The 17,550-nt window shown below is 40.9% G+C and overlaps 1 protein-coding gene across 4 annotated transcripts in view; it reads right to left on the bottom strand.

Annotated features, from left to right (window-relative positions):
• The window catches only part of SLC24A2 (solute carrier family 24 member 2), a 279,753-nt gene extending 262,205 nt beyond the window's left edge, over window positions 1-17,548 (bottom strand). Inside the window, exons 1-2 of one of the 4 annotated variants that reach the window (XM_043891283.1) lie at window positions 17,270-17,548; window positions 14,332-15,416 (exon numbers count right to left, since the gene is read on the bottom strand). In XM_043891283.1, coding sequence (XP_043747218.1) covers window positions 14,332-15,261 — 930 coding nt within the window. In that variant the 5' untranslated portion in view covers window positions 15,262-15,416; window positions 17,270-17,548. The remainder of the gene's footprint in view (window positions 1-14,331; window positions 15,417-17,269) is intronic. The other 3 variants (XM_043891281.1, XM_043891280.1, XM_043891282.1) reach the window with 3 other exon arrangements.
• Between the last annotated feature and the right edge of the window lie 2 nt (window positions 17,549-17,550).

Here is a 17,550-nt window from a genome sequence, read left to right as displayed (position 1 = left end):
ATAAAGCTTTGTTCAAAATGGATGCAAACGCTCCCAGGACCTGGAGTGGGAAAAGTTATAGGTTTTGGGACAGAGTGGGTAGATGGGCAGGATTGGCCCCCAACCAAGATGTCTAAAGCTAAGTGCCAAGGTTCAAACAACAACATGTAAGCAAAGTTCACATCTGAGAATGAAGGACTGTTATTCAACTGCTTTCCTGACAAGGCTCCTGGATAATATGTTGGGAAAGGGATTTGATAATAAGAAACTCTCTTAGATAATACAGAGAGGGATCAGGAGTAGCTTAAAAAGGGTGATGTAGCAACTAGACAACAAACATCCTCGGTCCAGTGTTCAAGTAGATTCATGTTCCCAGGTTCTCTATAATCAACAAGTCCTGAACCCCAAATGACCCCTAAATCCTCCTCCAGTCCTTAGCTTCAAGGGGATCAAGCTTTTCCCAAGACTAACTTAAGGGAAGAGGCAGCTTTAGGGTTGATCCAAGGTTCCAAATCACTAAGTTGATGCCGGGCGAAGCATAGAACTGGTCCCAGTCTAGAAGCTGCCTCATCCACACAGCATATTCCTTATTCCACAGAACAGAAGAAATTTACGATCACATATATGGTAAGGGGACTTACATCCAGAATATATAAAGAACTCAGACTCAGCAGTGAGGCAAATAACCCAATTTTTAAGTAAGCAAAGGATGTGAACAGACATTTCCCCAAAGAAGACATACAAGTAGCCAAGAAGCTCATAAAAAGATGTTTAACATCATCGTCCTTCAAGAAAGCTCAAATCAAAATCATGATGAGATATCACTCCACATCCACTTTGTCATTGTTGAGATGCTACTCTGCAACCACTTTGTTGTTGTTGTTTAGTGGCTAAGTTGTGTCTGACTCTTTGCGACCACATGGACTGTAGCCTGCCAGGCTCCTCTGTCCATGGGATTTTCCAGGCAAGAGTACTGGAGTGAGTAGCCATTTTCTTCTCCAGGGGATCTTTCCGACCCAGGGATCGAACCTGTCTTTCTTGGGTCTCTTGCATTGGCAGGTGGATTCTTTACCACTAGCACTACCCGGTAAGCCCCCACATCCACTAGGATGGATATAACCAACAAGACATATAATAGTAAATGTTGGCAAAGATGGAGGGAAATTGGGACCTTCATACACTGCTGGTAGGAATGCAAAATGGTACAGCCTCTTTAGAAAACAGTTTGGCAGTTCCTTAAAATGTTAAACATACAGTGAACACAGGAAATACCAATTCTACCCCTAAATGTATACCAAGGAGAATTGAAACCATATATCCACAGAAAAACTTGTAAGCAAATATTCACAGCACCATTACTTATAACGGCAAAAAAGTGGAAGTAAGCCAAATGTCCATCAGCTGATGAATGGATAAACAAAATATAATATATCCATATGGAACATTTGGCCATAAAAAGGCAACAACATGGATGAACTTTGAAAATGTTATGCAAGTGAAAGAAGCTAGACACAAAAGGCCACATGCTATGTGACTCTCACTGATATGAAATGTCCACAATAGGCAAATCTATAGCAACAGAAAGAACCCTGGTGGCTACCAGGGACGGGGATGGGAAGAGGGATGAGGAATGATAGACAGATACAGCATTCCTTTTTGGCGGTGATGAACAGGTTCTAAAATTAGTGGTGATGATTTTGCAACTCTGTGAACATACAAAAAAACCAGTGAACTGCACACACAGTTAATTCTATGATAAGTGAATTATATCTCAAAAAACTTATAAAAAAAAAAGTCAACAGAGAAACATTATACAATGCTACAAGGTAAGGAGGACAATTTCGAGGCCACAGCTGGAATGATACGGCTTTCAGAATTGAGGTCCCTTACCTGCCCTGACACCTATACTTCCAACCTGAGGGGACTAGAGACTGTCCACTGAATTGTTTAAGCTGGATATTTGTTGTTTGTTCCTTGACTTTAATACACAAGCCACTAAGTTTTATGATTGATTTAAGCCCAGACTTTTTTTTTTCTAATCATGAACACTCACCACCACCATTAGTAACTTTCCAAAGGGTATTCAGTGCCCTCTTTCTTTCTACCCTTGGTACCAAGTGAAACACTTGGTATACTTGATATACTGCGTATGGGATTGGTTAGTTCTAGAGTCAAGAAGAGTAATTCGATCCAAGGCAGAAAACTCAGATGCTGGCAAACATAAGGCCCAGCCACGATTGGATGGAGATGTGACAAGCTGAGGTTAAATACTGATGATGTCTATAAGAAAAGAGTAAATACATTTACAGGGCAGTGACAGGAGGGCTCAAGAGAATTTCGTGGTTGAGTGAGGTTCAGTTTCATAACAGGGAAACTGCTTCTCTCTTAATCCTCTGCAAGAACAGAGGGAAAGCAGGTTCAAGTCCGAACACTGAGGATTTGACTATTAGTTAGGGATTAGTGGGAGAATTGCTCCTTCATCTGGCTGCTTGTGAGGCAGAGAGAAGAGGGCCTAGGGGCTGAGGCAAGGTCCCAAAATGACAGGCCTCAGGGAGAATAGGCTAACAGCAAATGGGAGGGACTCAGAGGAAAAGAGACCAGGAGTAGAATATACGTGGCTGGGTGGGACCATATTCTGTTAATCACTTTTCCTGTGCAATTGCATAAAAATTCATAGGCTCCCTCTGAGGGAAAGCCTATGATTTTTCTTATTTATAGATAAACAAACATAAGCCCAGAGAGGTTCAACAACTTGCTCAAGATCACACAGCAAGGAGGGTCACACTCTCAGTCTTAAATAATAATTCTATCGTATTAACCCTTAACTGTCATCCTCCCTTTCAGGAAACAAAGTCTCAGATTCCTGGAACGCACGCACCAATGTTCAGTGCCCACCACACACCTATAATAACAAAAGTGGTTCAACATCGTTTTCATTGCTATCAGGTGTCAGGGAAAAATGAAACTGACTCAGCCTACGAGTGGTTAGGTCAACAGATGACAGTTTAAGTGGGAGGAATTGGGCTGCTGAAGGGGAAACCTGTCTGCCCAGCTCAAAGTCCATCAAGCAGTAAAAGAGAAAGTTATTTACATAGCACCAGCAACTTCAACCCTTTCTAAGAACATCCTATGGACGGGTGAAGAAGCCCGCATTACCCCTTCAAAGGGTTAATCTTTAGTTGGCCTTCTTATTTGGAAAAGGACTCTGAAGGTGGTAAGTTCAGGGCTTCATGACCTCACCACCTCTTTGGTAGGTCAGTCCATAATTACGGATGTATACTTCTTTCCCATTAACGAAGATGCTTAGAGTATCAGAGCTCATGGGGACCGTGGAGCTAAGGTAGCCCCTTCATTTTCATGGGAGATGCTTGGGGCAAAGCACCTGGACCAAGGTTAGACAGCCAGTGTTTGGGGATGAAGGGGACACCATCCCTCCAGGCTTGCTTCCTGCCAATGCAAGATTCTGAGTGCATCCTTTAAAGCTGTAAATATAGCATTAATATAGTCTGGTGCCCAGACCTTTTCCAAACCCATCAGCTTTTACCAGGACACGAACTCTGCCTGCATCATTTGGTTTACAAATCCAATCCTTCATAAAAAGGTAATCAACCTAATTGAAATGCAGCTTCGGCCATCTCGTCAAGTTCTGCTTCTCTCTGATTTCATGCCTGTTTCATCCACATTTCTTTTCCACCTGATGACAAGCTCATTGGGAACCAAGGATGAGCTGAGGCTCAGGGTGCAAGCACATCAAGCTTTGATCTGCACCTTCCTTACCCTGCAATCAGTCAGCGTCAGAGCCAGAGCGGGTGAGGAGCAAAGACACCTCCAGCATAAAGGGCTACCTTTGTGGAATTAAGAAAAGGTACCCTTTCCTCTAGGCAGCCACAGTCCCACACCACAGCATGCAGCTTGTCCAGTAGAGTGATGTCTGGATTTCTGTCCCCATTCGCCCCCTTGATCAGAGAGATGTCCTTACAGGGCAGCCCCACTAAGAAAAAGGAGGAAATAGGAATTTCTTAACATGGTATTTTTAAAAACTTACGTCACAACCCATTGGTGAGTCATGAAACTATTTTAGGGTTGAAACTAGTATTTGTAGTAGAATAGAAAATACAATATATATAAAACTGCCTCCCACTTAGATTTTATTTTTATATGTATATGTAAACATATACATATGTATGTGTATGTGCATGGGTGTGAGTATATACTGAGTCAAGATGAAAAATATGTTTCTTAGTGGGGATTGTGGTAAAAAATATTTGAAAGTCACTTAACAGAAAAGCTTCCCTGGTGGCTCAGATGGTAAAGAACCTGCCTGCAATGCAGGAGACCCGGGTTCAATCCATGGGTCAGGAAGATCCCCTGGAGAAAGGAATGGCAACCCACTTCAGTATTCTTGCCTGGAGAATTCCATGGACAGAGGAGCCTGGCGGGCTACAGTACATGGGGTCGCAAAGAGTCGGACATGACTGAAGTGACTTAGTGCGCGTGCACACGCACGCACACACACACACACACACACACACACACAATATGAAATGTGCATCTCATTTGGAGATTTGCTTTGTCTTCATTCTCAACTGCCCAGAGGGAAGCACTAAGAGAACCAGCATGCATTTAGGAGTCAGACAGGTGTGCGTGCTCAGTCGTGTTAAATGTGGTTTAACACCTCTAAATCTGGACCTTAGGCAGTCATTTATGTTTTCCGGTTCTCAGGTTCCTGTTGTGCAGATGGAGATGGTATCTGTTTCAGAATATTGATGTGGTAAGGACGTAGTATCTTTCAGCACATGTCCAGTTTTCAGATCTCTCTCTTTTGACTTTGGGGAGATCAGGAGAGACCAGTGACCCAGGGACACACATGCAACTGCCACCAAGGGTTTCCACTGCCAGAAGCCACAAAGGGGAGGAGGTGTAGAGTCCTGCGGTAAACTTTAGACAACGTTCTCCCATGCAAGTTGTTCTCCTGTCTGCCTGGGAGAACAGCCTCCCACAGTAATGCTTAAGCAAAAATGACTGTTTAGCCAAGTCAATTAAATCATCTGAGTGAAAATACTACCAGAAAGCCAAGTTAGGAAGAGTTTGGTGCTATGGGTATGGTGAGAATCTGTTCCTCTGTTTTAGGTAAATGTGTTAGATTGTCACTTTGGCAAGGTTAGAGTATTTCGCGTTGTAAAGATGAGAGCCTCTGAGGACAGAAATGACAGGCTAAAGTAATCTTTTAGGTGATGTGGGTCAAATCTCTTATTTTCCAGATTTGGAGATAGGGTCCGAGGAGGTACAGGATCCACTGAGGTCACGTGACCAGGGCCACACAGCAGTCCCTGGGAACATCATTTCTTAACTCCGGGTCACAAGGCCTCCCTCTTCAGAATAATTCATCCTTTAAAACAAAAACTGCAGCAACTTCCTGCCTTGATTTAGGTGTGGAAATGTGGGGAGGGATGAGGCCAAATTAGTGACTCTCAGTATATGTTTGTAAGAGATCTTTGAGTCATCACAGCAAACTTTAAAAATGATGCAAAAGACACATAGGAATTTGGGCAATCCTTAAGTGAAAATTTTAATTCTCAAAAAACATATTTGCAACCTCCCAATTAATCAAAGAAATGCATAAAACAATGAAATGTTGTTTTACCTATGAAATTGGTGAACATTAAGAATGGTAATAGTCAACACTACCAAAGATGTAGCAACCAAGCAGGAACTTTAAAAAGCTTGTAAACTTTGTCTCAGAATTTCTGCTTCTCCAAAATAAAAAATTCATGTGTAAGGCTGTGTCTTTTATAGTAGTGAAATATAATATGAAAATAACTTTCTATTTTATGATAATGCTAAATAGTGAACAATGTTTTTGAAAAATATTTAATGATATGAGGAAATGCTCATAATAAACCAAGTTTAAAAATACTAAAATGGTATATAGTCAATGTAAGTTTAAAGTTGTACATATCCAATATCATTTCAACTTATCTAGGTATATATGTGTGTATGTGTATATGTGACAGTATGTGTGTGTGTGTGAGAAAAATCTAGACGAATAAATGCAAAAATGTGCATGGTTATTTCTGGATGGTGCAATGGAGAGATTAGAGGCTATTTAAAATTTTCTTTTTTGTATATTGATGTGTTTTTATAATCCTATATGATGAATATATTACTTTAAGTATCTGGCAAAAATATTATTTAAAAAACAAATCTACAACTTAAACTTTCTGTTAGAATTGCCTTTTAGATTTGACTCAAAATTTGCCATTGGTAGGATCTTTTGTGGATATGGAGCCTTATTATATACAATGTCAGATTAAACATTCTGAAAGTAAACAATTAAAATACATATTAGCATCCCTTGCTATATGCACTATCATTTGACAAATCCAAAGCCTAAAACACATTTTTGGTAATATGATAGATTAAACATTCAGAGAAACCATTTTCAGTATATACACCTCAAATTATATGAGGTGTATGTATATTATACGTATCTAATGAATTATATATTAATATATAACATAGGTTAGATATTATATTTTATGTATTTTAAAATTCCCCATCTATATTAGGTGAGGAAGCAGTATTTGCTGTTCCCCAGTGGCTAGAGATGTGGATTGTAGAGTCTATGAACACGAGACCTGATAGGGAGCAGGGACCTTCTCCCTCCACTCCCAGTGGGAGACCTCCACTCCCAATACACTAGAAACCCTGAAGGGTTGACACTCGTAGTGGGTGAATGAGGGGGGAAAAAAATCTGCCTACCAAAGGGACATAGTAGAATATGCCTATTTTGGTCTTGGTTTTGAGTGGTACAGAAGGAAAAAAAAACAGTCTCCTTTAAGAATTTCCAACCATGGGCTCATTCCTGGATTTCCAGTCTGAATTCACATTACCTGGGTTAAAAAAAGTTAAACATTCAGGTTAGAATGATTCTAGTTTGGTTGAGTTCCCAGGCACTTGACAGAGAAGCAAACGAGTCCTCTCTGTGGGAAACACTTAGAACCCAGATTTCAGTGTCGCTCCACAAGTCAAATCCCAAAAAATAGAAGTTCAAAGTTTTAAAAGAAATCATTAAATATATAAAGAAACACCCCACATGAAACATAAAACAACACAACTAGACCTGCAAGGATACTAACACTAGAAATGCCAATTATGAATTAAAATATATTTAGTATGTTTAGAAAACTAAAAGAGGGCATTAAATAACAAAGGAAGAAGAAACAATGAAAATCAACCTGTCAGTGGTGAAACTGAGCCACAAAAACCTTCTAGAAAGGAAAAATATAATAACAACAATCAGAAACTAAACAGATTCAGGTTAGATAAAAGTGAAGAGAAAATCAGAAAGTAGAATGCAGATATAAAGAAATGATCAGAAAGAAGAACACAGAAAAAGATGAATAGTTGAAAGACAAGGAGGAAGGCTGAGATGGTACAACATATACCCAATCAGAATTCTAAATGAGATAGAGGCCAAACTGGTGGGAGGCACTAAATCCTCAAATTCAGGAAGTCTAACGAATCACAATGGGGATAGATAAGTGAGAAAATCACAGCTGACATGGCATCAAGAATATGCTGAACACCAAAAACAAAGAGAAGGACCTTATAAGGTAGTCAAAAAGAGCAAACTTCTTACAAAGGAGCGACGTTCACACCAGCAGCAGTCTTCAATGACAAAAACGGAAGTCAGAGGCAGTGAAATTATTATTACTATTTCAAAGTGGAGTGGGAAAATAACTTTCTACCCACCAAAGCTATCCTTCAAGAACAAAAGTGTAAAACAGATTTGTGAGCAAATAAAAATTAGCAGATATTATTAACAGATTCTTGCTAAAGGACCTTTATAAAGACAGCAAGTCAGTACAGGAAAAAACCATAGAGAAAAGTACGATGGGAAAAGAAGGGACAAGAAAAACTAGTAAAAATGGAGATACATCTAGAAACATTGATGGCATAATGTCTAATTTGTAGGATTAAAAATGTGAAGGTTATACTTCGATAAAACTGTTATGAAACACCAAGGTAGAACTTTGATTGTAGACTTCAAATTATTTACAATGGGGGAGAATTGACTGAGTTAAAGGGTTGTAAGGCCCTTAGGATGTTTAGCAGGAATGTAAAGATACTAGCTTTTTGAGTTAAATATATTCATTAAAAAATTTAGGGTAAACACTAAAAGAATAGAAATGGGATGTATAAATTCCAAACTACTAATGGGAAAAACTTAGAAAAAAAAATCCCCCCCCCAAAAAGGAGAAAAAATTATGAAAAGAAATAGATCAGAACAAATAGAAAGTATAGAATAGCATGATAGGAAAGAATTGAAATGTAATAGTAATCACAATCAATGTAAGTAAACTAAATGTTCCAGCTGAAAGATAATGATTGCCAAGCTGAATTAACAACAAAATGCTGCTATATGCTGTTACTAGAGACTTATCTAAAAAGATGTTCTTGACGCCTCACGGAGTGACATTCCTTGTTAAAGTTAAAATACAAATTATCTGGTCCTACCAAAACAAAACAAAGAAAAGAAAAAGTGAATGAGATGGGGAGAAGGGAAGGGAAAAGGAGAAAGGAAGAAAGTAGGAAGGGAAGTGGTGATAACTCCTAGCTCTCAACATTGTCAGGATTCACAAAGTACAGATCCTTTTTTGCTGGAGAAACCAGCTTAGCAAGGGGAACAGATATGTGCAACCTGCCCTTTGTCAATAAAAATCCACTGGGCTTTCTGAGTCTCTCCAAGGGCCTCCTTCACTCTCTGAATCACATGCGGTACCTGAAGGGTTTGCGTTAACCTAAGTAGAGGGAAACAAACAAGGGAAATAGCACCTAGATCAACAAACAGACTTGTGATACTGTGATTTATAAGAAATATATATTTGGTCATTAAGATGACCAAAATACATTTCTCATATATATTTGGTCTTTGTTCCCAGTTCCCAGTTCATGGTTCTCAAAACCCCTGGAATTTCCTACGTGTGGAGAGTGATACAGGTGTCTTTCATTATGTTAATGAGGCAACTTTTAGAAAGCACCTAAGGATTGGGGCTGGTTGCTAATGGAGCCAGCTGGATAATTAAAAGTTGGAATTCTCAGTCCCACTCCCTTCCAGCAAGGACAGATGGGTTGGAGAGATAGATAGCACTTCCTACCTACTGGTGTGAGGTGCCAGTCGCTCAGTTGTGTCTGACTCTTTGTGACCCCATGGACTGTAGCCCACCAGGCTCCTCTGTCCATGGAATTCTCTAGACAAGAATGTTGGAGTGGGTTGCCATTCCCTTCTCCAGGGGATCTTCCTGACTCAGGGATTGAACCCAGGTCTCCTGCATTGCAGGCAGATACTTAACGGCTGAGCCAGCAGGGAAGCCCAAGATGGGCTGGAGGGCAAATCAATTGCCAATTATCGATGATCTGATCAACTCTGCCCATGTAATGAAGTCTCCCTGGGTGCCTATGTGCTATGTCGCTTCAGTAGTGTTCGACTCTCTGCAACCCTACGGACTGTAGCCCACCTCTGCCCATGGGATTCTCTAGGCAAGAATACTGAAGTGAGTTGCCATGCCCTCCTCCAGGGGATCTTCCTGATCCAATGACAGAGTTCAGAGAGCTTCGGGAGTTGCTGAACGCCTGGAGGTGCTGGGAGAGAGGCGCCTGGAGAAGGTTCCCTGCCTTCCGCATGTCTCAGCTGGCTGCCCCTGAGTCGTACCCTTTTATAATAAACCAGTGATCTAACAAGGAAATGTTTCTCTTAGTTTTGTGAGATCCTCTAGCAAATTCATTGACCCCGAGGAGGGGTCACTGGAACCTCTGACTTAGAGTCAGTCAGAAGTACAGGTAACAACCTGGACTGGTGACTTGCTTCTGAAGTGGGGGTGGAGTGGGCAGTCTTATAGGACTGAACCCATAACCTGAAGAAAACTGACGCTATCTCTGGGCAGAGAGTGTCAGAATTGAGTTAAATTCTTGGCCACCCTGCTGGTGTCCGAGAATTCACTGGTGTTATGTGGGAAGCAGCCCCAACCCCACCCCCACACATTTGAATTGGGTCCAGGAACTCAAAAGAACACTGCAATCACAGGTTTCTAGAGGGTTAAGAAGTTTAGCGCCTATGTTTTCTTTCTTTTAAGGACAAAGAGTTTCCAAGTCTATCAAGTAATACTTGCTCATTACAAGGATGAGCTTACCTTGCCTTCTTTGAAATCTGTATACTAATTTAATTAATTTATTTGCTGGGTATGGAGGGTGAACAAAGGTTGAATTTATAATATATTCTTTGCCTTAGGAAAGCTTGGGACTATACATTTGTATTTATATAATTATTTATGGCTTAGTATCTTATCAGAAGCATTTTACTTTATGAAGAATATTTATAATACTGTCTCCATTTCGATTTTCCCATGATCGTTACAACAATTTGCACTGCAAACACTCTGGTGGCAAGCAACTTTTCAGGAACATACAAAATGAATAAAGCAAGGCACACCTACATTACTAAGCAGCCTGCCTTCAACTATCCAGCTTTAAGCATCTTTATTTAGACCATTCCCTTCATTTGAACTGGGTTGACTTGCTGTCAGATTACAGTGCCAAGTCTAAGAAGAAGTTAAATACCATGGACAGCTGCTTTCTAGGCCAATGACAGCCTAGCACCATAGCAGATCAACGGACCTCAGCAGCCAAGCCAGGCACACGGCAAAACACACCAGATGCCCTGAAAGTCCACAGCTTCACATCCTGCAGGATTCAAATTAATTCCTAACCAGCCACGGAGAGGTTTTTAGAAGAGGGTCACAGTCATTTATACATAAAAATACACTTAAAAAATTTCTGCTTAGCATAGATATATCAAAACCACAGTCAATGGCCTACTTATTGCAAGTAAAATTATACAAAATAAACTTTCAGGACAGCAAAGGTATTTGAAGGTTTCCTTGGAGTTTATAATATCTTCCCTGCATATATTCACTGTATATGAAATTAAGCTTATAAATATTATAATATGACAAATATCACATGCCCCTAAGAGAGACAATGGCCTGCATAACTTGATTCACTGACATGAACTATAATGTTCAAGAAATATTTTGAAATGCTCAAATTTGAAGTAATTTATTCTGATTCACTTTCCACTTAAGAACAAAAGATGAAAGAGAGGGAACCAACACTTACTGAACAACCCACATTTGCCAAGGACTATGTTAGAGGCTTAATATTCATTTCTTCATTTAACAATTTTTCCAACTTTATGAAGCAGGTATTATTATTTTCATTTTCCTAATTAGGAAACTGAGGCTCAGTGAGTTTATGTGATTTCTCTGACGTTACAAGGCTTATTACACACCTGAGTTAAAACCTTTTTTCCCTGAATCAAAGTCCAGGATCTCTTTACCATGTCATGACACTAAATGATACGTTTTTAAAGGATGATATTATCACTAAAAGATGTAATAAAAAAATCAAATTAAAAAGCCACACACCAGGTAGAATAGTTAAATAAAATGGGAAACTATTATTTAACTATGAGAAAAACATTCACATTTTCTATTTTTCCATTCCTCATAGTTGCCCCATCATCAATAATGAAACCAAATGAAGATTTTTCAACTTGTTCATGAAGCAAGTAGTTTCATAGATATTTCACTGCCTATAGCTCAGCAGAATTGATGAGTTTCCAGGAAGAACCATGATGACTTGTATAAAAATATCTAAATGTTTCCTTCACTTTCCCATACTCCCCTGCTCTATAACTGCACAAATAAAACAATGAGGTAGCCTTGCCTAAAAACAGGCTTAGTATTTTGCTTCCTAAATTCTTGTATAGCACATTCCTCTCTATGAAGACTCCATCAAGGAATTCTTTGGCTTGGGGTCTTTCTCTGAGTGTTCTGATGATGTTGGAAGTACTGACTTAGGTAGGAAAGGAGGGTGGGGTATACAGCCAGAAATCAACTTTTTAGATCAGAGAACAATAGCACCAGGCTCAAGGACCCGTCTCTCCTTGAGACACCTGTTCAGTGCTCAGAGCACAAAATTTCCACAAGATTCTGAAATCAGGCATCTGATAAAGACCAGCTGGTAAAAAAAACTTTTTTCCAACAAAATTCAAAAGTGAAATTGGCAAGGTGAAATTTCGTAAAGGAAATCACATATTATGTATTGGTCCACCTAAAAATATCTGTGTTCTAGTACACCAAACAAGACATAGCAATGTTAAAAAATTCTGGTCCCATGATAATTTATAGTTCAATCTAGTTTCTGAATGCCAAAATAAATGATAATCATTCAATGAAACAACTAAAACTATTTGGTGCTCAAAGGAAAACAATACAATGAACATATTTTTGGGGTAAATCAGAAACAGGAGATATAGTCATGAATATAAACTGCTTTCTTTTTTAATTAGGTAAGTCCAGAATTCCAAAATTTTTTAGGTGCACAATATTAAGCATAGCAAAAATTATGGAAATAAATAACTTTAAGGAATGTCAGCCTAAGTTATTGACTTTTAAATTACTATAAAAATGACATGACAGTCATCTAATATAGTAGGGTAAAAATCCTGCAAGAGCTGATTTAATGAGTGACATAATTTATTAAAAACTGTCTGTAGACCATATTTTAAAAGTTATTACTAAATGCACAAAACCAGCTTCTCCCTTTCTAGCAGAATACAAAATACTCCTGCAATCTTTAATACATCACTGGACCACTCTGCAAATTCCTTTTTCATACTCGTTGCCAATATAACCTTTAGCCGAATTCTGTGTCTAAGTTAATGAAGTTCCACTGTGCCGTAACAAAATGAAAAGTACTGAGTTCTCAGAAAGACTTTTTATCCTTGATGGGCCCAGGATATTTATAAGGCACCAAATCATTTCCTTGCCTCTAAAAAATCTGTCTTTCCCTTGGCAAATGTTCAGCATTCTAACTGGAATAAACACATAGACTACTAATGCAAACCACTTAAATGTGCAGTCAGTTTTGAGCAGATAGCTTGAGGGATCATCTTTCGGGCTACAAAATTAGACCAGGGAGGGGGCTCCAGTGATGACCCTATCTCATGCCCTTAAGGATACACACTAATATCACATCTGAATATTATTTGCCATGGTTTTTTTTCTTACTACAGTTTCTAACAAACAACCATACACTGAGTGATAGGTTAGAAAAAATACATTCCAGAATATTTATCTTTTGCATGGAATAAATAGAAATATCACTAGTAGTTTTTTTGTCTGCACTTTGCTTCAAACTGGCTGCTACAAACATGATAGATGGTCATGAAACTTGAACATAGAGGAATTAGGCTAAATTAATATCATTTTTTTCTTTACTCTGGACAAAACATCTCACCCTCCGCTTAACATCTGTTTTCTGCATACATGAGAATTTCCTCAGATGCCAGAATGAAAAGTCTGCATATGTATTTTGGTTTTCTGTTTAAAATCACAATCTGAGATGACATTCCAATGTTAGGATATAAATCAGAACTGCATCACTCTACTTAACAAAATTTTACTAATTTTCCCATTAGTAAACATTACTGATTATTTTTAAAAATTAACCTATATTTTTTTCAGATCAATTTCTTCTAAGTTCTTAACCAGTTTACTTGCTACCTAAGTGGTAGGATGACCACTGTTGTCTTTAAAACCCCCTCAAGTCCTACTCTAGAAAATATTTTGGGTCATGTTTAACATGGTGTGCAAAATGGGCCATCGAGCTACAGAGGCAGGCAGCATGGCTTGCCACTGACTCTCATGGATCCTGATTGGGGTCTGGTCGAGTGGTCTGAAGCATCACTGTGTGGATCAAGAAGCATGGCCATGACCCACGTGAACGACCAATCATGCAAGGCTCTAGGCTGCTGACTTACAGGTTCATATTTGGTGACACAAACACACTTTCTTTGCTAAGCACCTTTAAAGAAATGGTTCATGATAACTGTCATATGTTCATTTAAATAGAAAAAGTCCTGCAATGTGTAAAGCACACACACGTACTTTCCCATGAAAATAAAACTGCTCCAAAAATTGCTATGCCTCCTTGCACAAAATAAGAGACAAATAACTGCTGAGTCTTCTCTGGGAAGCTTATGTAACCTATATTTACAAATGTTTTACTCTGAGGCAAACAGCTTGAGAATTTAGTAGACATTCTCCAGAGTACCCCCAAATTTTTCCCACTGTGATGTCAGTCTGGCTACCAAAGAACTGCAGAAAGTACCCTGCCATCCATTACAGCCCCCAACGCCACCTGATTAAAAAAGTGGCAGATCTCAAAAGCTAAGAATTCAGAGCTATGGCGAAGAAAAACATTAAATAAACAACCACCGCCACCAACCTTTGGTTGGGCCTCTGGCGCTGTCACCTTGACGACTTTGTTGCGATTTATCATTTGCTTCACCCATCTTTCTACTTGGACGTTGAATTTCATGAAAACCACATAGCCAAAGTAAGCTGTCAAGAGAAGCAAGCTCTCCCACCACATGATAAAGTTATCCAGGAAAAATATGATCAGCATGATTAAGTCAATGATGTAGAAGGACACATCCCGAAAGAGCGGCCACCAAGTCAGGTTTAAGATTTCTCTGGAAAACAGAGCACACATGCCAATGACAAAGAGGATATTGAACACGGCTGAGCCCACGATTGTGCCAATGCCAACATTGCTGTGAGCAATAAACACCCCTATGAGAGACGTGAAAAGTTCTGGCGCTGAGCCCCCGGCAGCCATAAAGGTGGCTCCAGCCACATCATCAGAGATGCCCAGTTTTTCGGTGATGACAGTCAGTGAGGGAACAAAGAACTCATCACAGACAATGGCTAAGGCTATGAACATGTAGATCATCCCAATGACATGGAGGATGATGGCGCCTTTTCTTCGTTGCTCGAGGGAAAAGATGTCTCTGGGGTAGTCTCCCTGGGCATGATCTGTACTATTCTCAGACATGCCTTCCTGAGAAAGAGCTGGCTGTGGAGTGTAATCTCGAATCCTGTCATTTAAATCTAAGAGAGTTCTTTCGTGGTAACCGTGTGCTGCCCCGGGGCCACTTGCACCACCGACCTCTCCTGTGCTCTGGGTCTCTGTCTCAGAAAAGGCACGGATTGAAAACGGGACAGTGCTAATGGCTACCAGGCCCAGGAAAAGGCCTAGGATTCGAATCAACTTCAGTTTTTTCCTGACATTATAATGTCTCCTGCAGCCAGACGGTGACTTATCTGAATACCATTTCTCAAGGAAAGAGATGGTGGCGCTTTGGTGCAGATCCATCCTGGGTCTTCTGGTGGATGTGATGGTTCTAAATTTGTAGACTCAACCAGATGGTTCTTTCATACTTTTCTTTTCTTTACAGGTAACAGTGCTTGTGAGGCGCTTCCACAATCAGGAATTCTTAGGCTTCACAGGAAATATTTTCAACATTTATGCTTAAATAAAAATAAAAACAAGGATACGTGAATCATAAAATCATGTTTGTTTTTTTTTTTTACAAAACAATTTGGCAGTTATGAAAAAAATCCTATCCTATAGCCAGCCATGTGACCTTGGGTTAAATTCCTTAATTCTTCTGTGCTTCAGTTTCCCCATTTCAAAAATTAGGACAATTACAGCACCTACCACCAAGGAATGCTTTGAGGATGGGTTAAAAGATATGAAGCATTAAGAGTAGGATGTGACATATTAGGCATTTATTATAATGTGTGTACAAAGGCAAACATTTGGGTAAATACATAGACTACATATTTGTGTGTGTTAAATTAAAAAAAAATGTTGTAGATGAAAATCTCTGTTTATCCCACCTTAAACCATGTAACAAATAATATCCCGGTGCTCAAAAAGGTATCACTTCCTTTAGAATTATCTACATATTTGACAACCAAACCATTGCCTTATCTTTTGGTCCAATTATATAATTCCAGTTGCAGGCACACTTTTCGGATTTAATCTGTCACTTGGAAAGGGCTGAGTGCTGGAGGATCAGCACTCTTTTTCTGGACACTTAATACTCTCAGGCTCTTATTTTTCATGAAAACCCTCTCCTGTATATCAAATACAGATAAGAAGCCCTTTAAAATTTTAAGTTTAAAAGAATGTTCTGATGATGTAAACAAACCGTCTTCCCTAAATATCTAGATATTATTTTCAGCTAAAGCTTTAAAAAAAAAAAAACCTTTAGTCATATTTAAAATACACAACTTGGTAAATCAAACAACTCCTAACAAGTAGGCTATTTCAAGAGATCAAATATGTATTTCATAAATAATATGCACGTTGCAGTAATACCTCTGTCCACAAAAATCTGCCCAAAATAGCCCTGACACTGACCCTCTAGTAGGTTAGACAGCCAAGCAGTTTTCATTCTCAGCATCTACAGAGAAGGGTGAAATACCGAGATATGACAGTTGACATTCTGAAGATTCCTCTTTTTAATTTCTTTAAAAAACGGTTTTGATTGGGAGGGGTGGTTTTTTCTTGTATCAGCGATTTCATTTTAGAGGCATTCGCTGAGATCATCTCAGGTGTAAAACAAGCTAATTAAATACGCGCCAGTTATACACTGAGATTAGCTGGAACTCAGGTTTGCAGAGGGAGCCCAAACCAACCCAGGCTGAGATGCTGTTCCTCCTGAGATAAACCTAACCCCGCACAGATTCCCGGCTGGCTGGCAGATGTCTATGCTTAGCGTGAACGATTAAGCGACTCACTGCGCTCCGGGGATTGTCACAATGCTGGGCCGGGGCAAAAAGCACGGACGGACACAACTCCCAGGGTGCGCTATCGGCTCCAGCCGGAGCCCGACTCGACCTGCAAACCCACAGCTCCGCTCCACGCGAGCTGCCTCCGCCAGCCAAGTGCACCACCAGCCGCGCCCCAACTTTGCTTTGTGTGGTCCCAAACTTTCCCTAGTGGGTTCACAGGAAAATAAAACTAAAGGACAGACGCCTCACTAAAAAACCGGGAGCTGGGATGGGGCTTGGCCGGCATCTCCCAGAATCGCTGGTGAAGGGGAGAGCCCCTCTTAGCGCCTCTCCGACAGCAGGCCCCCCACTACCCGGAGCCGGAAGCAGGGCGGTTTGGGGGGGAGAAGCAGGGGGAGCTCAGAAGCCGCACCCGGCAGCGGAGAGAGTTGGCTAACTCCTTTCGGGGCCTGGGGCGCCCACGTCCACCGCGACGCCACCTGTGAGTCTGCCGCCAGATGCACGCCATCAGGATCCAGGGACCCCGACCTCTGCAGCCCCAGAGCCCGGCAGCTGGTCTGGGTTTGGCCGCCCGCACTTACCAGGATCCGCCAGGAAGACGCGCACACGGCGGGGACCCGAGCGCGGCCCGCCGCTCCGGTCCTCCGCCTCCTCCGGCCCTCCGCCTCCTCGCTCCGAGGCCCGGGCTGCGGCTCGCGCTCGCCGCCGCTCTCGCCGTCCGGGGCTGGGCTCGGGAGGAGACTGAGCCGCCGCGAGCCCCGCGCGCTGCCTCTGGTGCTGCCGGGCCCCCTCCGGCCCCTCCCTCTCGCCTCTGCGCGGGGAGCGTGGCCGCAGCGCGCTCGGCTCCCGCGCCCTCTGCTCC

The sequence above is a fragment of the Cervus elaphus genome, chromosome 29 (assembly GCF_910594005.1).
Source record: "Cervus elaphus chromosome 29, mCerEla1.1, whole genome shotgun sequence".
In the NCBI taxonomy this organism is placed as follows: domain Eukaryota; kingdom Metazoa; phylum Chordata; class Mammalia; order Artiodactyla; family Cervidae; genus Cervus; species Cervus elaphus.
This window is presented reverse-complemented; position numbering and strand designations above follow the sequence as displayed.